At 41.2% G+C, this 25,727-nt stretch overlaps 1 protein-coding gene across 3 annotated transcripts in view; it reads left to right on the top strand.

Annotated features, from left to right (window-relative positions):
- The window catches only part of LOC115228830 (mitogen-activated protein kinase kinase kinase 4), a 183,196-nt gene that overhangs the window by 24,058 nt on the left and 133,411 nt on the right, over window positions 1-25,727 (top strand). For 2 of the 3 annotated variants that reach the window (XM_029799305.2, XM_029799314.2), the window contains one exon: window positions 20,649-20,807. In XM_029799305.2, coding sequence (XP_029655165.1) covers window positions 20,649-20,807 — 159 coding nt within the window. Of the gene's footprint in view, window positions 1-20,648; window positions 20,808-25,727 lie in introns of those variants that run through there. The other variant, XM_029799320.2, reaches the window with a different exon arrangement.

Below are 25,727 nucleotides of genomic sequence, written 5' to 3' on the forward strand. Positions count from 1 at the left end.
TAATAGACATGGCATAAAAATAGCTAATATCTCAAAAGAGTGAGTGTTGTGGAAATGAGTGACAACCAACAAACACTGAGTGTGAGTGTTGTGGAGTCAATTGACAACCAACAATCACTGAGAGTGAGTGTTGTGGAGTCGATTGACAACCAACGATCACTGATTAATCTCCCAAAAATCAGGGTTTTTATAACTGCTCATACCTGAATTCTAAGAACTGTATTTTGTGAAAGATATCTCTTTGACGAAAGGTTAGAATTCAAATATAGGCCGTAATTTTAACCAATGTGAAACTAACAATTATACCTATTCAGGCAACATGACCATTACATCATATTACCGCTGATAAAAGTTTATTATCATGACTTGCATCGCCACATTGTCAACGTGTAGAAGGCTTAAGAATTTCTTTTCTATTTTTGACTGTCCAGGTTTCTCTTTCTTTTTCATGGGATATTTTGAGTTTATTCTCTATCTTGAAGAGTTCCACTGTCAGGTTCGAGATTTTTATTCTCCACCGCATGAGTATTCTCCTGTCTTGGGGAATGATGTTTTTGTGTGTATTGACTCTCTTCTCTGGTATATATGTATATGACTTGCATTATTGACATGAATTTATTGAGCTTGTAAAGCAGAGGTCCAGGTTATTTTTGCGCCTGGTTAGAGAGTATGATCTGCTCCATGAATAGCATTTTTATAAGATCAAGTAGAGATTCTGCTTGATTTCACTCTTTGTGTGTCATTCTTGTTGGTATATTGCTCTCATACCACCTGATGTTGGGGAAGTTGAAGTAACTCATCAAGAATATAGTAGTACATTGATCCAATTGTGTTAGTACTTCTTTTATCGCACTGAGGCTTTCCTCAAATTTTCCATCATAATTTTAGGCATCGGATGGGTGATATACTGTGCATATCACTATATCAATTTGCTTTAGATTTACTATGAGTGTGTCATACACCGGGTTCAAGTTCGATAACAGGGTTAAATGTGTAACATCTTCTCAGATGAACATTGCAACTCCTCCATGACTTCTTTTTCTTCTGTCTGTACAGAAGAGAGCATACATTAGTATGTGTATCTCCACATCATTTATGTCTGCAGATAGCTGTGTTTCTGTAAGTGCAATGCATATAGCTTGATTACATGCAGAAAGATTCTTCTGGTGTTCAATATCAAGCTTGGACAGGAGATAGACAAGAACATGTCTTCCTTGTTCCAGCTATAATGGAGAGAAAGAAAGAAACACAAGTTAGGAGCAGAAAAAAAGATGGCCGATAATTATGTGGGAGCCACGTGAGCTAGGGAGGAGGAGTGGGGGAGAGAGAGGGACAAAGTAATAGGATAGAATAGTGGGAGAAGAGAGAAAGGGAGAAAAACAAATGAGTAAAAAGATCGTATAGAGTGCGCATCAGAATTATTAAGATAAAACTTACTTGGAAGAGGATGCATGTCATTCATCATCATCATCATCATCATCATTTAGCATCCGCTTTCCATGCTAGCATGGGTTGGACGGTTCAACTGGGGTCTGTGAAGCTTAACCACAGCTGCAATTCCCACTGATGTTGATTGACCTCAATTTTGGTTCTGCTTTCTGATATATGATTTGATTTGGTTTGATTTTGATTGTTCTCACTGGACTTGCCGGGTCTTCTCGCGCACAGCATACTTCCATAGGTCTCGGTCTCTGGTCATTTCCTTGGTGAGACCTAAAGTTCGAAGGTCATGCTTCACCACCTCGACCCAGGTTTTCCTGGGTCTACCTCTTCCACAGGTCCCCTCAACTGCCAGGGTGTGGCACTTTTTCACACACCTATCTTCATCCATTCTCGCCACATGACCATACCAGCGCAATCGTCTCTCTTGCACACAACATCTGATGCTTCTTAGGTCCAACTTTTCTCTCAAGGTACTTACACTCTGTCGACTATGAACACTGACATTACACATCCAACGGAGCATACTAGCTTCATTTCTTGCGAGCTTACGCAAATCCTCAGCAGTCACAGCCCAAGTTTCACTACCATGTAGCATGGCTGTACGTACACATGCATCATACAGTCTGCCTTTTACTTTGAGCGAGAGGCCTTTTGTCACCAGCAGGGGTAAGAGCTCTCTAAACTTTGCCCAGGCTATTCTTACTCTAGCAGTTACACTTTCAGCACACCCGCCCCCGCTACTGACTTGGTCACCTAGGTAGCGGAAGCTATCAACTACTTCTAGTTTTTCTCCCTGAAACGTGATAGAAGTTGGTCTCTGCATATTTTCAGAGTTTATTGCTCCTGAGCATCTGCCACAGATGAAAACTATTTTCCTAGTTAGTCTTCCTTTGACATTACTACATCTCTTATGTGTCCATAGCTTACATTTGGTGCATCTTATAGAGTTTCTACCTACGCCTTTTCTACAGATCGAGCAAGGCCATCTACCTGAAGGCGTTTGTGATTGGTCTATCTTCCTACTTATTAGGACTTTGGTTTTGGCTAGGTTGATTCTAAGGTCCTTCGATTCTAAACCTTGCTTCCACACCTGAAACTTCTCCTCCAGTTCTGATAGAGACTCAGCAATTAGAGCAAGGTCATCAGCATAGAGGAGTTCCCAGGGGCATCCTGTCTTGAATTCCTCCGTTATTGCCTGGAGGACTATGATTCAATCATATAATAATATAAATAATATATATATATACTTATGCATGAGTACACACTTGCATCTATACATCATCACCATCATCATCATTTAACGTCCGTTTTCCATGCTAGCATGGGTTGGACGGTACGACCGGGATCTGGTAAGCCATGGAGGCTGCACCAGGCTCCAGTCTGATTTGGCAGTGTTTCTACAGCTGGTTACCCTTCCTAACGCCAACCACTCCGTGAGTGTAGTGGGTGTTTTTTACGTACCACCAGCACAGGAGCCAGCACAGGCTGACAAACGGCCATGATCGGTTGGTGCTTTTACGTGTCACCAACTCGGACGCCAGTCAGGCGACGCTAGTAACTGCTATGCTCGAATGGTGCTTTTACATGTCACCAGCACTGGTGTCTTAACTACAATTACCATTCGAATTTTTGATGTTGACGAACTTGACTCAACAGGTCTCCTCAAGAACAGCGGGTCACTCTACAATCCAAGGTTAGCACAACAGGCCATCCTGCAAGCCATGAACTCACTTCATTTGTCGAGTCTTCGAAGTCACAGTATATCTCCAGAGGTCTCGGTCTTTCGTCATAGCCTCTGTGAGGCTCAAAGTACGAAGGTCATGCTTGACCACCTCGTCCCATGTCTTCCTGGGTCTACCTCTACCCCGGGTTCCTTCAACAGTTTGGGAGTGGCACTTCTTCACACATTTCTCCTCGTCCATCCTTAGTACATGACCGTACCAACGCAATCGTCTCTCCTGCACGCTGCATCCAATGCTTCTTATGCCCAACATTTCTCTCAAGATGCTTACACTCTGTCGTGCATGGACACTGACATTACACATCCAGCAGATCATGCTGGTTTCATTTCTTTCAAGCCTACGCATGTCCTCTGCAGTCACAGCCTACATTTCACTGCCATGAAGCATGGCAGTTCGCACACATGCATCATACAACCTACCTTTCACTCTGAGCGAGAGACCCTTTCTCGCCAGTAGGGGGAGGAGCTTCCTAAACTTTGCCCAAGCTATTCTTATTCTAGTGGTAACGCTCTCTGAGCATCCACCCCTGCTACTAACTTGGTCACCTAGGTAGCAGAAACTATCAACTACTTCTAGTTCCTCCCCAAGGAGCGTAATGGAATCTGTTTTCTGAGTATCAATGGTGTCAATTGCCCCTGTGCATCTGCCGCACATGAAAGCTATCTTCTCGGTTAATTTTCCATTGATATTGCTGCTCCTCTTATGTGTCCATAGCTTACACTGGGTACATCTTATGGAGTTTCTATCTACACCTTTTCTACAGATCGAGCAGGGCCACCTACCTGAAGGGGTGTGTGGTGAGTTTGCCTTCCTACTTATCTAGAACTTTGGTCTTTGCTACATTGATTCTAAGGCCTTTTGATTCTAAACCTAGCTTCCACACACAAAATTTCTTCTCTAGTTCCGGTAGCGATTCTGCTACAAGGGCTAGGTCATCGGCATAGAGGAGCTCCCAGGGACAACCTGTCTTAAATTCCTCTGTTATTACCTGGAAGACTATGATGAATAGAAGGGAGCTGAGGGCTAAGCCTTGGTGGGCGCCAACTTCTACCCTGAATTCTTCACTATACTCATTGCCAATTCTAACCTTACTACTAGCCCCTCTGTAAAGAGCTTGTACAGCCCTTATTAACCATTCGTCAATCTCCAGTTTCTGCATTGCCCACCAGATAAGGGATCATGGGACCTTATCAAAGGCTTTCTCCAAGTCCACAAAAGCTAAGTATAGGGGCTTATCTTTGGCTAGGTATTTCTCCTGCAGTTGTCAAACTATGAATATGGCATCAGTGGTGCTTCTGCCAGGCACAAAACCAAACTGCATCTCATCTAGGCTCACTCTCTCCCTAATTAGTTAGGCTATGACCCTCTCTGTGACCTTCATTACCTGATCCAGCAGTTTGATACCCCTGTTGTTATTTCTGTCTAGTGCATCACCTTTACCCTTGTAGCAGTTGACTATGGTGCTGCTACGCCAGTCATTGGGTATGACTCCATCATGAACTACTTGGTTTATATATAAATGCGTATATGGGCTCAGGACGTCACGAAACATGTACAACCGAAAAGGTAGTTCATATTCATACTCGTACTTCATATTTTTTTGTTGTACACGTTTCATAACATCCTGTGCCCACATGTGCATTTATATGTACGTATAGATGTAAGTATGCACATATACTTATGTATATATGCATATATATATATATATATATAACCCGTGGCCCCTACCTGGGACGTAGTCAGTCCACCTGTGCATACCTTCCTTCCTTCTTGTGACACTTGTGAAGACCTGTTGAGGCAAGTGAAAATCAAATCAAATCAAATCAAAACAAATCAAAATAGATGAACATCAATGGAATTTGTATCTTTGTGGTACCAGTGCCGGTGGCACACAAGAAAACTATCCGAACGTGGCCGTAGCCAGTACCGCATCGACTGGCCTCCGTGCTGTGGGCAAGTAACAAACACCATCCGATCATGGCCGTTTCACCAGCCTCATCTGGCACCTGTGTCGGTGGCACATAAAAACACCATCCGAAGACCCAGCAAGACTAGTCAGGCCATAACCCGTGGCCCCTACCTGGGACGTAGTCAGTCCACCTGTGCATACCTTCCTTCTTGTGACACTTGTGAAGACCTGTTGAGGCAAGTGAAAATCAATCAAAACAAATCAAAATAGATGAACATCAATGGAATTTGTATCTTTGTGGTACCAGTGCCGGTGGCACACAAGAAAACCATCCAAACGTGGCCATAGCCAGTACCGCATCGACTGGCCTCCGTGCTGCGGGCACGTAACAAACACCATCCGATCGTGGCCGTTCGCCAGCCTCATCTGGCACCTGTGTCGGTGGCACATAAAAACACCATCCGAAGACCCGGCAAGACTAGTCAGGCCATAACCCGTGGCCCCTACCTGGGACGTAGTCAGTCCACCTGTGCATACCTTCCTTCTTGTGACACTTGTGAAGACCTGTTGAGGCAAGTGAAAATCAATCAAAACAAATCAAAATAGATGAACATCAATGGAATTTGTATCTTTGTGGTACCAGTGCCGGTGGCACACAAGAAAACCATCCAAACGTGGCCATAGCCAGTACCGCATCGACTGGCCTCCGTGCTGCGGGCACGTAACAAACACCATCCGATCGTGGCCGTTCGCCAGCCTCATCTGGCACCTGTGTCGGTGGCACATAAAAACACCATCCGAGCCTGGCCGTCTGCCAGCCTCGTCTGGCACCTGTGTCGGTGGCACATAAAATCACCCACTACACTCTCGGAGTGGTTGGCGTTAGGAAGGGCATCCAGCTGTAGAAACACTGCCAGATCTGACTGGCCTGGTGCAGCCTTCGGGCTCCCCAGACCCCAGTTGAACCGTCCAACCCATGCTAGCATGGAAAACGGACGCTAAATGAATGATGAATGATGATGATATAGATACATATATCATCATCATCATCATCGTTTAACGTCCACTTACCATGCTGGCATGGGTTGGACGGTTTGACTGGGGACTGGTGAGCCAGATATCTGCACCAGGCTCTAATCTGACCTGCAGAGTTTCTACAGCTGGGTGCCCTTCCTAATGCCAACCACTCGGAGAATGTTGTGGGTGCTTTTATGGGCCACTGGCACGAGGGCCAGTCAGCAGCCCTGGCAGCGGTCACGCTTGGATGGTGCTCTTAGTGCTCCACTGGCACGAATATCAGTCATGCGGTGCTGTCATTGAATTTGATTTCGATTTCACTTGCCTCAACAGGTCTTCGCAAGCAGAGTTTAGTGTCCAATGAAAGAAAGGTACGCCTAAGTGGGCTGGTTACACCACTGGCATAGGCCATGGGTTATGGTCTCATTTGGCTTGCTGGGTCTTCTCAAGCACAGCATATTTCCAAAGGTCTCGGTCACTAGTCATTGCCTCATTGAGGCCTAATGTTCAGAGGTCATGCTTCACCACCTCATCCCAGGTCTTCCTGGCTCTACCTCTTCCACACTTTCCCTCAACCACTAGAGTGTGTCACACAGCTGTCCTCATCCGTTCGCACCACATGGCCATACCAGCACAGTCGTCTCTCTTGTACACCACATCTGATGATTCTTAGGTCTAACTTTTCTCTCAAGGTACTTACATTCTGTTGAGTATGCACACTGACATTACACATCCAGCAGAGCATACTGGCTTCATTCCTTGCACGCTTACGCATGTCCTCAGCAGTCACGGCCCATGTTTCACTGCCATGTAGCATGGCTGTTCGTACACATGCGTCATACAGTCTGCCTTTTACTCTGAGCGAGAGGCCTTTTGTCACCAGCAAAGGTAAGAACTCTCTGAACTTTGCCCAGGCTATTGTTACTCTAGCAGTTGCACTTTTAGCACACCTGCCCCCACTACTGACTTGGTCGCCTAGGTAAAGGAAGCTATCAACTACTTTTAGTGTTTCTCCCTGGAATGTGGCAGAAGTTGTTCTCTTCACATTTTCAATGTTTATTGCTCCTGAGCATCTGCCACACAAAAAAACTATCTTCCTAGTTAGCCTTCCTTTGATATTCCTACACCTCTTATGTGTCCATAGCTTACACTGGGTACATCTTATAGAGTTTCTCCCTATGACTTTTCTACAGATCAAGCAGGGCCATCTATCTGAAGGGGGTTTGTGGTTTGTCTGCTTTCCTACTTATTAGAACTTTGGTTTTAGCTAGGTTGACTCTAAGGCCCTTTCTTCCACACCTGAAACTTCTCCTCTAGTTCTGACTGTGACTCAGCAATTAGAACAAGGTCATCGGCATAGAGGAGCTCCCAGGCGCATCCTGTCTTGAATTCCTCTGTTATTGCCTGTAGGACTATGGTAAATAGGAGGGGGCTGAGTACTGAACCCTGGTGGACCCTTACCTCTACTTGGATTCTTCACTGTACTCATTGTCAAACCTCACCTTACTGACAGCATCCCTATACATGGCTTGCACAGCTCTCACTAACCATTCATCTATCCCTAGTTTCCTCATTGACCACCAGATAAGGGATCGGCGTACCCTGTCAAAGGCTTTCTTCATGTCAATGAAACCCAGATGCAGAGGTTTATCTTTGGCTAGGTATTTCTCCTGCAGCTTTCTTACCAAAAATATAGCTTCAGTGGTGCTTTTCCCTGGCACGAATCGAAACTGCATCTCATCTGACTCTCTCCCTAATTAGTTGGGCTATGACCCTCTCTGTGACCTTTATTACCTGACCCAACAACTTGATACCTCTGTAATTATATTTATCTAAAGCGTCACCTTTACCTTTGTAGCAGTTGACTATGGTGCTGCTACACCAGTCGTTGGGTATGACTCCTTCATGTATCACCTGGTTAACTATATGGATGACTAGGCATTTTCATACTCTTAATTGCTTTATCTACCAAGGTATTGTCAATTCGGATTGTATATATATATATGTATGTATGCATATATATATGTATATATATATATGTACATATGCACACACACACACATATATTATTTATATTATTATGTGATTGAATGCCATGCATCCTCTTCCAAGTAAGTTTTATCTTAATAATTCTGATGCACACTCTATATGATCTTTTTCTCTTTCGTTTTTCTCTCTTTCTCTCTTTTATTCTTTTACCTCCTATTCTCCCACCATTCTGTCCTATTACTTTGTCACTCTCTCTCCCTCACTCTTACTCCCTTGCTCATGTACTCCCATGTGAGCAACGGCCATCTTTCTTTCTACTCCTAACTTGAGTTTCTTTCTTTCTCCCCGTTGTTGCTGGAAGAAGGAAGATGTATTATTGTCTGTCTCCTGTCCAAGCTTGATTTACATGTTCACCACTACAACCTCGTTTAAGCTTAGCTGTTTGTTTTCACTGTCCTGTTTGTGTTACCAATTTTGACCGTCCCCAAAATCCCAAATTCTATTTAATTTGCTTTGTGGGAGCAACTGTTTTATCAAAGGCGTATATTGTTGTTAAATACTTGAAATACGAGAGTAGAAAAACAGCCAACAATTGGTAAAGATTCGTTGTTTATGTTGTTTGTTTTGTTTTCCATTAGTGTCTTTTGTTGTTGGAAAAAATAGTTCATATTCTATGTACTCATACTTTGTATTTTTTTTGTTGTACCCTCACATGCATTTATGTATACGTATAGATATATGTACATATACAAATGTATATATGCATATATTTATTTATATATTATTTATACACACACACATTTATATATGCATACATATATATATGCATATATGTATATATATATATTTTTTTTTTAAATTTACAATTGAGGATAATATCTTTATAAGAAATTATCAGTAGTTAGCATGAAAAACCTCATAAGAGAAAAAAATCTGTAAATTTTTCCACTTTGAAAATATTTATTTATATTATATTGAGGGTACTACTATTCGTAGATACCACACGCTAAGAGGGACCAATGCGGTCAAAACTACTAAAATAAACAAAATTTTACCGAATGCAAAACTTCAAAGCAAATTATTAAAAAAAATAATTTAGTTACATATCACCTGTGATTTCGCAATTAATGCAGAATATGCATTCTATGTTCATCAGTGCAACAAACTCAAGATATATAAGAAAAAACATAACGTTACAAACTCGATAGCCAACCGTAGAATTCGTCGTAGCATGTACGAATGTTTATCGGAATTCCTTTTTAAACAAGGACAATGTTTCACAGTAAAACACAACTTCACATGCGCATCAGAAAACCTAGTATATGTCTTAACTTGCTCGGGCTGTAATGAACACTACATAGGCCAAACTAAAAATAGCCTCCGCCAACACATGACTGTCCACAGATCCCAAATAAAAATACAGGAATACAGAAAAATAGCACTTAGTGCACATATTGATACCTGTGCCGCACAACTTCATCCCAATTTTAGAATCTTTCCCCTCTACAAATGCCACTCATACCCAGCGAATAACCATGGAATCCCACCTTATTAATAAATACAGACCACTTCTAAACACGAACCCACAACAAACACACTTACACCTGCACACACCCTACACACACTTTTACCCAGATATTAACACCATGACACACGCAAATATATGGTTCAACACATACACATAATTGGATACGGGTGCAAAACATCCAACACTATTTTTTGGAAATGACTGTAAATATTGACTTCACACAAACACGTTGCTTCCCGATACAGGCACAAGGCCAGCAGAACTATAAATATTGAAAATTGTACCCACACACGCACACATATATGTGCATGCCCCAACATACATATAAACACACACACACACACGCACACATACATATAGCTCTTCCTGTCCTAAACGAACTTACTTATCCAGCTCAAATTCAGTCAAGCGGAAAATACACTCCCTAACTAAGCGCTAAAAAGCTATTTAAAATATCCACATCATGTCTACTGACCAGCCTGAACAATAAGAATTTTCAACAAGGCTATTTTCGAAAATTCTAAACATTCACGTGACCTCTCTATTATGACCACATCCACGTGACCTCTTTATTATGACCAATAAGAAATTTTAGGCGCGACACTAGCCAAATTTTAACTTCTCTGGAGCCTTTTTTCTTACCCCAACACCAACTTCCATTCAAACATTCACATGACCCCTTCATAATGACCAATCAAAATTGTATTGACCATTGTCCACAAGAAATTTTAGGCGCGAAACCAAGCAAATCTTAAATAACCCTGGAGCCTCTTTTTTCACATATAAGAGACAGCAAACCCAACATAAAGTCAGATAAGAGGAAAAAATCTATCAGAAAGGAACTCTAATCTTTTGATAAGCATAACAAATGCGCAACCGGTAAAAAGAACTTTCACCTAATTAAATTACTTAAATTACTTAAATTATTTTGTCAGCATTTTCTTCATTTCCTTTTTTTTATATATATATATGCTTATATATGCATAGATATATAGCTGTGCATATACACTTGCAAGTATAGATTCAAAAAAGTCGTTTTAATTTCTTTTCACTAAGACCGCTTGTGAGTAGATTTGGTAGATGGAAACTGAAAGAAGCCTGTCATATATATATATATATATATATATATATATATATATATAGATAAATAGATAGATAGATCGGTAGATAACTTTTTATTTTGGTCACACAGGGCTAAACACAGAATAAAAATGGACGAAATACAATGTAGAGTTTTTTCTTTTCGAGGTGGGATGGGTGGGACACACAAAGAAAAGACGTTCGATCAATAGGGATCTGTGGGTTGTGTGGTGTATAAAAAAGCAATATATATATATGTATAAAGTTCACAGTTTAGGTGTAGCCTTGGAAAGAAAAACCTACAAAAAAGACCAAAGTCACCTCAGACAGTTCGAAAATGAAAACATGAGCAAGTCACCTTACCTCTCGTTGTCTTTTTTGGTTACAGATTTATGCTTAAAATAGTGTCGTCTTTCATACTGACCATTTTTGCCACTTTTACCCACTTTTTATTAAAACATTCGTTCGACAAAGCCTTCCTCTCTATTCTCATCCTCCTTTTCAAGTGGTACTTGAAAAAGTTGACGAGAGACTGACCAGAGAGGAAGGTGTTTGTTTGCAGTCCTTTCAAACGCGTCCACCACACACATTCTTTCTCCATAGCCATCAGCGTAACGAAAACCGTTTTCCCTTCCCGTTTAAAGGAAGGTGGTGGAACAATATTCACGATAGACTCGACTGATAAGCGGGCCCGTCCTACACGCGACAACAGCTGTTCGACGAAGGTCCACAGCTCTGAAATATCTGGACACTGCATGAGTGTGTGCAGAACGGTTTCGTCGCTCTGACTGCATCTCGGGCAGGTCGGTCCTGTGATGGTTTTCAAACCGTGCCTGTAGCTCTTCTCTCGAACAGGTAGTGCGTCTCGATAGCATTGCCAAGCCAGGGAGTTCTGGAAGTTATCCATAGGCCCCGGCCCGAACGTCGTCCTGAACAGGCGGGTTAGGAATTTCTCGTTGACGCCCAGGTTTGCCCCGAGTGTGTCGTTGGACCTCCCCTCCACTAGTCCTCTATAGAACGCTTTAGTTGTTTGTAAGTTGCACAAGTTTGACCCCGGTCAGCAGAGCTGCTGTAGACCTTGGTGACACTCTCGGTGCCAATCGCCCAGTTTCGGTCTCTTCTTGATCCATGTTTGCAGTTCGGTCAGTGAGACGAGCTGCGGGAAGGCGCGCCTCACAAACGGCGCCCACGCCTGTTCAGCATCATCAATGAAGTTCCAGAAATGTCGCAGTCTCAGCGCATGCCTGCGCATCATCAACCACGGCATGCCCAGTCCTCCATTCAACGGATGTTGACAGCAAATGGACTTCCTCACCATCGGAACGCCACCCTTCCACAGGAAGCGGAAGAGTATGCGCTCCAGTTTGGTCATGGTGGTGTTGGGACAAGGCACGACGGTCAGGCGGTAATCGATGACGGATGCGATGTATGCGTTCGCCACCTCCGCCGACCTTTTAGAGACAGCTTTCTCTCAGCCCATGTTTGGCTGAGATTGACCACTCTACTCGTGATCTCGTCCCAGTTCTTATCCATTTGGAGGTCCGGACTGAACCAGACACCAAGCAATTTAACTGGTCCGTCCGTCCAGCGTCCCACTACTGAGCTGCAGTCGGATGGCATGGGCTTGCTTCTCCAGGTACCAAGTAGCAAACCCACTGACTTTTCCAGGTTAATCTTTGCTCCCGTCACTGTTTCGTATTTTCTTAGTGTCTTGCCTATCATCTGGATGTGTTTATCGCTTGACACTATGACGGTGACATCATCCGCATATGCCAACACGCTCGTCCCACAACCCAGTTCCCGTGGGATGCCCCTCAGTGTCGCCAGCTTCCACAGTAGCGGCCAGGAGTCAATACATACAGAAGTGCTGACAGGGGACACCCCTGACGGACCGAACGCGTGATGTCAAACAGTTTCGACAGGTGACCGTTCACCCAAATCATCGATCGGATGCCGCTATACAAGGCAGCGATCCAACCGCAGAAGACGGGATCGAAGCCAGCCACCCTGAGGACGGCTGCCAAGTACCGATGGTCGACCCTATCGAAGGCTTTAGGCTGATCCAAATTGATCAGCACCCCACCCATGCCAGGATCCTTAACTACCCTGTCCACAATGTAGCGCATCAGATGGAGGTTGTCATTATGGTTCTGCCCGGCACGGCACATGTTTGCGCCCTGTCGACCAGTTTACTAATGACAAGCGCCAACCTCTCGGCTATTACTTTGGCCAAAATTTTCAAATCTGCGTTGAGCAGAGTGATGGGCCTGAAATTATCTGTAAAATTCCCCTTGTTTGGGTCTTTCTTCAGCAACGTCACTGCACCTCGGCTCACAAAACCAGGGATTCTCCCGTTTTGTTGCCAGTTGCAGTAGACTGATGCCAAGAGGTCGCCAAACAAGTCTGGCATTTGACAATAAAGCTCGTAGGGTAAACCATCCAATCCAGGCGACTTATCCCTCGTGCAGCCCGTCATCACATCCCGCACGTCAGCGGTTAGTGATGGGACTTTCACAACACTCCGCTTCTCCTGCCGAGAGCCACGGCAGGTCGGTCAGGCAGGCACTGAAATCCATCCCGTGTTCCGACCCACCATTCGCACCAAACAGTCAAGCAAAGTGCAGTTGAAAGGCCTCACACATCCTTTCGGGTTTGAGTAAACTGCATCCCTGTTGATCTATTAGAGACCGAATGGTGACTCTGTTGCCACACTGCACCTCCGCTACCCGGGCCTCTCGCGCAGCTTCGATCCCTTCGTTCCTTAAGGCACGCATTTTAGCTCTGACGACGCAACCTTCGTGCTTGGCGTTGAGGTGTTGGTCGAGGGCCATCCTCGCAGCCAGCACGTTGGTTGCGCTGCCAGTGGTCAGTGCCTCTTCTAGTTTCTTAACCAGGTCTCCCTCTACTCTATTTCAATCTAACGCTAATTCCTTGCTAAACCTAATTGATTCCGATTTTATTGCCATTTTCAGGGCGAACCACCAGCGGTTGTTAACGACGGCTCCTGCCAGCACCCTCTTAATTAACTCGCTAATCCGGTTCCTGTAAACCTGTCGCGCTAAGAGCAACGTGTTCAGTTTCCAGTAGCCGGGACCCTGTCTATGTGTCTTATCTAAGTCGAGCGTACACGTCACAAATTTGTGATCTGTGTAGCTGACTATTTTAAATTGTGGACATCCTACACTATCCCTTTCCGCTGTCCTGCATAGAATTCTATCTAGATAAGATCTCGACGATCCGACGTGGTTCGTCCAAGTCCACGTTGGCACGTTCGGATGGTCGAGTTGGAACCTGTCAGACAAATGGAAACGTCTGAGTAGGTCTTTGAGGCACTTACACCCACTTCTATTCCTATCCATTCCCACATAATCTAGATGCGTGTCCAAGGTAGCATTCCAATCCCCTACTAACAGTAAAGGTCTAGACGTACCCAGGAAAACCTCTAGACGTCTGAAGAAATCCGCCCAACCCGTTAAGGACGGTGCATAAACTGCCATCAGATGGAATGCACACTCATTTCTGCCATCCACGCACGTTCAAGACAACTAGCCTACCCTCCGGGTCTAGGAATATTGTTCTTACTTTTACATTTAGACTCTTTCGAAAAAGCACCGCGGTACCTCCACCACCCATGTTCGGCAAACAGGGAGAAAAATAAATGTCAAATTGATCGCCAAACATGGACGCGAGGGCCCGTGGCTTGCTGAGTCTGGTTTCACTGATAGTTACTATATCCACGTTCAATGACTTGATGTCGTTTAGAAAGTAACCTTGTTTCCAAGCCGACGCCAAGCCACGCGCATTCACACAACCTAATTTAAGCATAATTGACGTTTAAGAAATTTGTGTTTCACACACTACATTGGAAGAGACAAGAGGCAAGAGGGAAGGTCACTTACTCATTTCGAAAGTTTTAGTTTTTTCTTCATCTTTTGTAGTGTCTTTGAGGAGGTGTTTGAATAGTCTTTTTGAGAGGTATCTTTGAAACCCCCCTACCGCATTTGGAAATATGGTTTTCAGTGTATGGTGTTGTGTTTGTGTTATGTGTACAATTCTTATGTGTTTCGGTGGTGTGGTGCGTGGATGATTATTTGTCTTAAAGTCATCTTCACAGATGTTCGTGTTGGATGCAATGTAATCCATTAGTTTTTTATTGTCTGTGTCTATTGCTGTTAGTTGTGTGTGTGGTTTTGCGGGGTCATTGAATTTTTGATTGTCTAAGGGGATGCTGTCCAGAGTTAAATATCTCCCTGCTTTACTTACTTGTTTGGTGGGCTTTTTTGATCTTTTCCTTTTACCTCCTGTGGCTATTTGCCATTCCGTCGAACTTTCGTCGTTGGACGACGAGTCCGACGAATCAGAAGGGGGTAAAGGTAAAGCATTTGCGTTAATATGTATGTTTGTAGAAATTGTTGATGTTTTGTGCGGTGTTTGTGTTGTTGTGGTGTTAGGGGTAGAATTTGTCTTCTCGTCACTGTTTTCTGTTTTTTAGTTGTCGTCCTTGGTGTTGGTCTATCTTTTGGTGCTGGTTCAGTATGCTGAATTGGTTGTGAAGTCAACAGTGATTGTGTTGGTGCTGTTTCTTTTCTTGGTAATGTTGTTGGGGTTTGTTTGCTGGTTTGTTGTTTTTCTTGGTATTGTTCCATAATTGAGTGTGTTGGTGTTGGCAACAACTGTTTTTTATTTGTTTTCTGATTTGTTCTTTCTTGTTTTTTCTGTGCCAGAGCGCACTTTGCAATTAAATGTTCTGGGCTGCCACAGTTGTAGCATCTTGGCTTTTTGCCTTCTGCCACAACGTATAGGCTTTGCCCATTCTCTAAAAGAATCTTATCAGGAAGTTTCTTGATAGAGGACCCATCAATCTGGATGGTGACTTCTATCGATTTACCACCCCAATTGTCGTTTTTGTATACGGCAATCTCTAAAATGTTTATAGTTTTTAAATGGTAACATATCGCTCCTGTTATCCATTTGTTAGGTATCTCCGGTGGTACATTTTTAATGCTAATTTTGCTTACTCTTTGCCTTTGTAATATGGTATCATGATGATTTCATCATTTTGCAAAGACTCTGTAGAGTGAGCTTTTGCCACTTCCTGGTTAGGGAAGTGGACCACCACTGTATTAAACTGGGGGCCCCAGTTTATATATTCTTTTTTTCATTATGTTTTTAAACACTTTTCTATGTCCGTTTTTGTAATCTGTTCATTTTGTTTTTTGTTTTTTTTTATAATTTTATATATAATTGTCTTATTTTCTATTTGTTCCTTTATGTGTTGAGGTGTATGCAATACTAAATCCTGCCCTTGGGTTGTAAAGAGTGCTCTCGTTTCTATTAACTCTTTACTCTTTTACTTGTTTCAGTCATTTGACTGTGGCCATGCTGGAGCACCGCCTTTAGTGGAGCAAATCGACCCTGGGACTTATTCTTTGTAAGCCCAGTACTTATTCTATCGGTCTCTTTTGCCGAACCGCTAAGTGACGGGGGACGTAAACACACCAGCATCGATTGTCAAGCAATGCTAGGGGGACAAACACAGACACACAAACACACACACACACATACATATATATATATATATATATATATATATATATATATATATATATATATATATATATATATATACGCGACAGGCTTCTTTTAGTTTCCGTCTACCAAATCCACTCACAAGGCATTGGTCGGCCCGGGGCTATAGCAGAAGGCACTTGCCCAAGATGCCACGCAGTGGGACTGAACCCAGAACCATGTGGTTGGTTAGCAAGCTACTTACCACACAGCCACTCCTGCTCCTATTGGTGGAGAATCTTTATTCGTAAATTTTATTATTTCTTTTTTCTGACGCAGTGTGTCAGCGAAATTTACTGTTTTATTCTGGCAGTTGTTGTTGTTGTGTGTTTTTGTTGTTGTTGTATCCGAAATATTCTTGGACGTGGCTTTTTCAGGTACTGTTGATTCTGTTATTTTAATATCTTCACTATTAGATGATAAAATATTTATTTCATTTTTGTTGTTGTTGTTCTTGTTGTTGTTTTTGTTAATAGTATTTGCCTGAGTTTCATTTTTATCATTTATGTTAATGGTGGTGGTGGTTGCAGTAGTAGTTTCGTTGTTGTTGTTGTTAGTGGTGGTGGTGGTGGTGGTGACAGGGCTGTTAACGAAAGTGGTTGCAGCGTTCACTTCCACGTCACTCAGGTTTGTCTTTGTCAAATGTGTGTGCATGCATAAGTTCTTTTTTTCTCCTAGCATTTCAAGGCTAGGAAAATGCTGGTCCATAAAGGAATTTGATCAGCGTTCTACAATAAAATTTCTTGACATTTTTTAATGTCGAGAAGAAAAATACACAAATTAAATAGGGTTGAAACTGACCCTAGGGGCGAATTCCTCCCTTGGAAAAGCACTCAAACAAAAGTTGGGTGCTTTACACTCCTTGTCTACAAAAATGTACACAAAATGTGGGCTATAAATAGTCAAAATAAATGATTACCTTCTGAGCCGATGTGACACGTCAGTGGATGGGTGGGTGGGTGGGTGGATGGATGGATGGATGGATCGGATCGGATCGGATCGAATTTGTGTTTGCATCTGGCCACAGTCAAATGACTGAAACCAATAAAAGAAATAAATGAAATATATGTAGCTCTGTGTGTGTATGTGGATGTATATGTATACATATATGTGTTATTGTTCTTTACACAAGCATCCATAACAAAAACTGTCATATGTAATGCTACTTTGAGTTGAACAATTTCTATGCTGATCTGTTGAATGACTGGTGAAATTTTAAGTCGCTATAACAAAAATTACTAAAAATGCTGGTCTCTACACTTGTGAGTTCGTTATTTACTAAAAAAATCCGTTTTTATGCATTTTAACTACACATTTGTAACTACACACACACATATCCACACACACTCATGCGCGCGCATGCACACACACACACACACACATATCCACACACACTCATGCGCGCGCATGCACACACACACACACATATCCACACACACTCATGCGCGTGCATGCACACACACACACACACATACACACAATATAGACTTTGATGTCACTTGCATTTACTAAATTTCTCACAACATATTTGTGAACATAATGCTATATGGAAGAAACTTTCCCAAGATGTTGGACTGTGGGATTCAACTTAAACCCATAAACCAACAAAGCAAACTTCCAAAGTACACAGATATTTATTTATAGATATATATTTGTTGATAGTCAATATTGCAATGCAGTGATCCCTTGCTACTTCGCGGTTCAACTCTTGCGGATTCACGACTTCGCGGATTTTTAAAATATATATATATATATATATGAACACCTAAAATTTTTCATTAAATCCATTAAAACATTAATAATAAATATTACTTCCTAGTCTAGGAACAACAAAACAAGCGTAAAATAGCAAAAAAGCATATACAGGGGTATTTGAACTTAAGGCTGTGATTGGTGCAATTGAGAGAGACGATGAATCGCAGCTTTCTATTTTGTAATCTGGCCTGTTATTGGTGCTTTGACCGATGCTCAGATCTGCATCATCTTACCTTCTCTCTCTTTCATGGCCATTTTGCTCAAGCTTTCTCACCAAGTGATTTACTGTACTACATTATGCTGTGCTGTGTATGATTTTTTTGTTTCTTTGCATTGAACTTTGTGTTTTTCAACCCCTGCAATGGCTCCCAAAATGTTCTGCTTCTTCCAAGGCTGGTACTGAGCTTAAACGCAAACAAAGAATGATGACGATTGCTGAGAAGGTGAAACTTCTGGATATGTTGAAGCCCGCCATTTTAGCATGAACGAATCCACTGTTTGTTACATCAAGAGGGACGAGACTAACATTAGGACTTGGCTGCCATCACCTTTAATAAGTCGGTGAAGAGAGTGGTTACGGCTCGTAATAAAACTTTCATCTGTATGGAAGTTGCTTTGGCCGTATGGATAACTGACTGCCAAAAGAACATAGCCTTGGATACGAACATCATCCAAACAAAGGCTAGGAGCCTGTATGAGACTTTCACTGCTAAGGAACCTGAGGACGACAGTGGCGATCATGAAGAAGATGAAGATGACGTAGAAGAGCCGCATCCAGGGATGTCCAGTGATTCACAACCTAAGAAATGTCCTTTTTCTGCTAGCAAAGGGTGGTTTGTTAAGTTTCAGAAATGCTTCGGCCTAAAAAGCGTTTCCCTGCATGGCGAGGCTGCTTCTGCTGACACGAGCGCTGCTGAAACATACGTGAATGAAACTTTCAAGAAGATTATCTCCGAAGGTGGATATAAGCCAGAACAAGTTTTTAATATGGACGAAATGGGCTTGTTTTGGAAAAGAATACCATCACGAACTTTCCTGTTCAAAGAGGAAGCAAAAGCCTCTGGCTTTAAAGTGTACAAGGATCATTTGACCCTCGTGATGTGTGGTAATGATGTGGGATTTTTAATAAAGCCAGGACTTATTTACAAGTCTAAAAACCCAAGGGCTTTAAAAAACAAAAACAAGAATCTACTACCTGTACATTGGATGCACAATCCAAAGGCGTAGATAACGAAGATGCTGACCTTCGACTGGTTCCACCAGTGTTTTATCCTTCAAGTCAATGTGTATCTATTAGAGAATGGCTTGCCATTCGAAATTCTTCTCCTCATGGCCACGCTACTGATCTGTCACATGAGGGCATTCAAATTGAGTTCCTGCCACCCAACACTACGTCACTTATTCACCCAATAGACCAGGGGGTTATCAGAGTGTTCAAGGCCTTATACACGAGGAATGTCCTGGTGAACATGGTTGCTTCTGTGGTTGCTGCCCAAGAAGACAAAGACGAAAATTTTAACTTGAAGGCGTACTGACAGCAGTACACAATTGCTACGTGCCTCCAAAATATCCAGAAGGCATTGCAAGAAATGAAGCCTGCCACCATTGAAACAAGCTGGAAAAATTTGTGGCCTGAGGATATTTACGACAACAAGGGATTTACACTTGTCGAAATCCAACACTCCGCAGTACAGAAAGCTTTGCAGTTGGCTGCGATCATTGGAGGTGTCGGCTTTGCAGACATAACCACAGGAGACATCAACGCATTATTAGACTGCCACTCCCTGCCACTAACCGATGCAGACCTCAAAGACTTGACAAAGTCGGCCAGCAAAGAAGAAGAAGAAACACAGCTAGAAACAGAAGTTGTCAACCAAACTGGCTTGACTTTGGAATGGCTGGCCAAGCTCTACAACCTCGCCAAAGAATTTAAAGAGGGGTCACAGGAATGGGACGCTGATATGGTTTGTTCTGTGCAATTTTGCAATAAGATCGATGATGTCATGAATCCCTACAAGATGCTCTTTGAACAGAAAAGGAAGCAGCAGCAGCAACTTCCTATCACAATGTTTTTGCAGCCTCGCAAAAAAGAGCCAGTTCCTGCTGCTACTACTATGGTTGCACCTTCGGAAGGAGTGGAAGAGGTGTCCCAAGAAAGGGCACTGCCATCAGCTTCATCATCATCATTTCTACTGCGCAGCAAATTCATTATCATCATTCAAATTTTACTTCAACTTTTTTCATGTTGAGTACAGTAACAATCTTTATTTTTTTAAAATCTAAAGTGTTACTGCTTAACAGTTGTCCTTATTATTAATAGACTACTGTAATGGGTTGGTTGTTAACAGTAGAGGGAGAGTTTTAAAAGTCCAAATACATGTTAAAAAAATGCTGTAAATATGGTGTCCCTACTTCACAGAAATTCAATTATTGCGGCCAGTCTCGGAACCAATCTACCGCAATAAACAAGGGATCACTGTACCTTATATCCTTTTTCATCCAAATTACCTTGTCATTACAGCAATATTTGAGCTCACCTGCAGCTCACTTATAAAGGAGCTTCTTCAACCAACATATGTCCAACTGGCCAATTATTATCTTGTTTTCATTTTCATAGTTGATTCGTGAGTGCAAAGATGTCTTGAAAGGAGCTGTCCAAATGAAGAAGTACTACTTGAGTATGGTTTCTACTACAGTCTGGGACAGTGACCCTTCCAAGATTGAAGATGTCATGGACTTAGAAAAATATGATGACCATATGAAGAGGGTTCTAGAGGTGAGTATGTTTATTTTTTAAAATTTTACTTTTAACAAGTTTATTAAAGGCTTGATAAAATGTTAAGCAGAACTCCAGTGGTTGTGCATTAAGTTCAAAAAGTGAAATAGAAGCCATACTTCTCAGAAGCAACCCTCACTTGGAAGCCAAGTTCACATTCTTTAGCAGAATAGCTAATTCAGTACCTAATTATACTTGCAATTGTCTTTATTTCTAAAGTAGACTGCATCCTCTGCTCAGTATTCTAAAACAACCCCCATTACTATACTATTTATATCACACTGTATTCCAATTTAGGCATAAACCAGTTCCCTCATTGAGTTCTCCTTTCATTGTGTTTCCACTATGACTTTTATCATAGCAAATATCCTTCCCTAACTTATTTCCCTAGAGCATTCCATTAGCTTTCCTCTATGACCCTGGAGTACTGCTAGTGTCTCTCACATATAAATACTGGTTCAGTTTCACAAATCATATTTGTGACATAATACTGGAAATGTACTGATCGCCAAAAAAAGTTCCTAATTGTTCCAGTAATTTGTAATCTTGGGTAATTGTCTTATACCCATTATAATATTTATGACAAAAGAAATGCCCATATCTCTTCTACGGTTGTGGGAAATCACAAGCTATCTTTTTTTCCAGTTTGTTTTATATTCTGCATAACAGTTTGTTTCCACAGTGATGGCTTCAAACAAGCATACTGGAAAAAAAAAGAAGAAAAAGTCATATGGTTTCACTTCCTGAAAAAGACTATGAGTAGATCCTGTCTCCTCAGAAAAATTGTTAATAAAAATATTTAAAAACTTTTTACGCCATTCCAATGTAAATTGTCCTTGCTGTCGCTATCGCTACTTTCAGTTTCTTCAGAATCACTGCTTTCAGTTTCAGATACAGAAATATCTGATTCATTTTCATACACCACTCGCTTTTGTACTTCATTCATTCTTTTTCTTGATATCTCCATATCTTCTGTTGAAACACCTTCAAATTCGGAATCACTGCTTGATAGCATGAAACTCCCAGCTATTTTCAAAGTTGAAAAAAATTGATGCAGCAAAAATGTGGAGAAAAATCTCCCAAAATTCATTGAGTTCAGATATCATGTTAAACAATGTTGGATACTATAACTCAGCTATTTACAAAGTGAAATCATATGTTTTCATGAATGTACTAACGAGATTTCTATTCAAATTCACATTTAAATAACAATGGGTACTTATGACCGGGCTGGTCGTTTGAACTAAAAAATTTTTCAGCCAGCTATGGCCAGGTTGGTATCAAAAGGGTTAAAGCTCTTTGATTCTAGGTTTTGCTTCCACACCAGGAATTGCTTTTTTTAATTCTATTCCAGATTCCAATATGAGAATGAGATCATCACCATATTGTAGTTCCCAGAGGCAGCCAGTCTTACATTCCTCTATTATAGCCTGAATAGAAGTTGACTGAGAACCAAGCCCTGGTGCACTCATACCTGTACTTTATATTCATTGCTGAATTCATTACTAACTCTCACCTTACTGACTGCACACCTGCACATGACTTGAAAAACTTTCACAAGCCATTTACCTATCCCTAACTTCCTCAGAGACTACTATAGCACAGAAATAGGGACTATGTTGAAGGTTTTCTCCTGGTCAACAAAAGCCAAGTACAGTGTTTTACTCTTAACTAAATACTTTTCTGCATTTGTCTAGGAACATAGAACCAGTAGTATTTTTCTCCTGCATAAAACCAAACTGCATCTCATCTAGTCTAATTCTGCTCCTGGTTCATCAATTTGATATCTCTATAACTATATCTAAGGCATTTCCTTTACTCTTGTAACAACTGACAATAATGCTGCTGCACCAATCATTGTGTATAACACCATCCAGTATAACCTGATTAACTATACAGTGACTAAACCATATCCTACTCTGCCAGAATTTTATGCATCAAATTCCTGATAGACCAGGGATCTTCTGTCTTCATATCCTTCATTGCCTTATGTATCATACTGCTGTCAACTCAGATGGCTAATCCCTTGGATCAACATTGGGGAAATTCTCTTCAGCGCATGCATTTCCCACAAATGTAGCCTTTCATAGTGGCACTTTCATTCCACTTTCTTTTCAGAATTACTGAGTACTGGCATGCTATTATCCATCCATATACATCTCTCTCCCACAGCATCTTGATTCTATCTTATAAACTGTCTTGCAATCTAGAACACTTCCTTCATGCCACTCATCCTCATGTAGTAAGACATTGACAAACCTCTTCATTTCTGCTTCTGTTCTTGCTAAATAAACATGTTGCCTAGCTTCCAATCTAGCTACCTAGTATAATTGTCTGTTGCCTCCATACTTCTAATCTCTCTAGATTCACTTTTATAGCCCCATCTACCTCATTGTTCTACTACCATGTCACCTTTCATCTGACTGAAACTTTGCAGTGGCCATAGATTTGGTCTCTAGCCCTCAGTAGCTTACCCCGTAAGAACTTCCAAATGTCCTCTCTATGTTATATGTTTCTATCTCTTCCTTCTTGTCAAATGCTTAATTAGAACATCTCTATTTTTTTTACTTTTTGACAGGGCTTTAAGCTTCCATATCTTCCTTTTCCAAACTGTTTTGTGTCTCTGAGTCCTTTAAGCTCTAAGTTTGATGTTACTGATTTGTTCATTCCTCACTGGGGAATTTACAAGCATCCACCTATCTCTGTTTCTAGTGAGAATGTAGTCAATCTGGCTTGAGTGCCTTCAGATTGATAGGTGATTAGGTGACTGGCTGGTTTCCTGAAGTTAGTTTTGTACTTCAACAAGTCATTTGCATCACAGAATTCCTGTAGCTTTGTTCCTACCTTATTTCTAGCATTAAAGCAGTAATCTCCATGCATACCATGAAATCCATTGAGGTACTGCCCAGTATCTCCATTGAAATCACTAGCTATGATGGTAAGTTATTTTCTTTCATCATTAAAGCAGTGTGCAACGGGAGCTATTAGAAACAGCGCTTTTGTTCATCTGCCAGTCCAGTGTATGGAACATATGCAAAGATAAATTTCATTATTGCATTATCTAAAACTAGTCTTAGCTTAATAATCCTATTATACCCCATGACTACATTGATCAATTTTTTTCTCTGACAAAATATACCTACACCACCCACACTGTCTCTACTGCCCATCCAAGAACTTGTATCTATGTTCCTTGCCCATGAGCAGTCTAGTTGAAGCTTTCTTCTATCGTGCCACTTGCACACAGCACACATTTACATGCTTCTGCTCTAGCATTTGAATAATCTTACCAGACTTACCTTTCATTATGCCAACATTTATCATTGTGGTTCAAAGTTTATGGACTTCAAAGGACTAAGAGTGTGTTTGGAGGACTGTTCAGCATCTCTGAAGAAGCAGACTTTCACAGACAGATTCCTGAGGGCCTTTACATATGTTAGTGGTACAGGTATAGGTTGGTATATGCTACACAATAATGTCAAAAGAAAATACAAAAGAAACGTATATATTTATGCATACATGGTGTATACTCATATACTCATATAAATATAAACACATATATACACATAGACTGTCATTCACACATGCATTCTCATATATGCATACACATACACATTACACTTACATATACATGTATATACACATATGTAGTTGAATAAGATTCAGGTAAAAGCCTTGATAGGATGCTATGCAAAGTTTATCCAGTTATTGGTTACTTGCTGTCATCAGACTATGACCATGCTGGAGCACCACATTTTTAGTTAAAGAAATTGACTCCAGCACTTATTCTGTGTAACCTGATACTTATTTTATCAGTCTCTTTTGCTGAACCGAGCACATAAACACATCAGCATCAGTTGTCAAGTGATGGTGGGGGTACAAACACAGATACAAAGATACACATGTAAATACACACACACACATATATATGAATACGATGGGCTTCTTTTCAGTTTCCTTCTACCAAATCCACTCAAAGCTTTGGTCAAGCTGAGGCTATATTAGAAGACACTTGTCCAAGATGCCATGCAGTGGGACTGAACCCAGAACCATGTGGTTGGGAAGTAAGCTTTTTACCACACAGCCACACCTGTGCCTATCTGTAGAATTAATACAAATAAATAAATGATAAAAAAGGGGTTGAATGACATTCACTAAAATTGTTTCAATACATTTTTACACCTGTAGTACATTGGTGAGACATTGTGTAATCATGATCATGCATCCACAGTGATTGTTTAAATAAGTCCTTCATTAGATCCTACCATCATTTCACTCAGTGTGAAAACGCATACTCATAGTGATGTTTCCTTTTCAGCAGTTTACAGGCAATAACAATTGAAATTCTGAAAATCTCAATAATAGTAGTACTGGAAATAGCAGCAAAGATAATAATGAAGGGTATATTAACAGCACTAATAATAACCATACAAACAATAAAGGAAAAATTATAAAGAAGAGAAACAGTGTGGTAAAGAAATGTAATTATAAGCACAGGAACAGCTGACCCCTGGGAAATGAATGCCTTCATAACAATGTAACATACAAATGTACTGTTAGCAGGCTATCAGATGCATTTGTCTATATTGGTGCAACCATAGATTGCTTCAGAAGTTTGATATTGGAACCACATGGTACCATTAAAACATTAACCAGAAACACTGCACACCACTCGCTGACTGGTCTGGAAACTTTAGAAAGGAAAAATGCAATACAACACCACATGTACTGTAATAAAAGATGAATATCCATACACTGCATTTTCAAGATCTCACAACCTCTGTTCTGAGATGGCACTATATATTTTAATGTATACAGATAAAATTGTGATTAGGTACTTTGAAAGCATTATTTGATGCAATCACAAGCTAAAATACTCATTTATGCAGTTTTGTAAAAGCAATTTCTGTTAAAAAATTT

The sequence above is a fragment of the Octopus sinensis genome, linkage group LG2 (assembly GCF_006345805.1).
Source record: "Octopus sinensis linkage group LG2, ASM634580v1, whole genome shotgun sequence".
Lineage (NCBI taxonomy): Eukaryota > Metazoa > Mollusca > Cephalopoda > Octopoda > Octopodidae > Octopus > Octopus sinensis.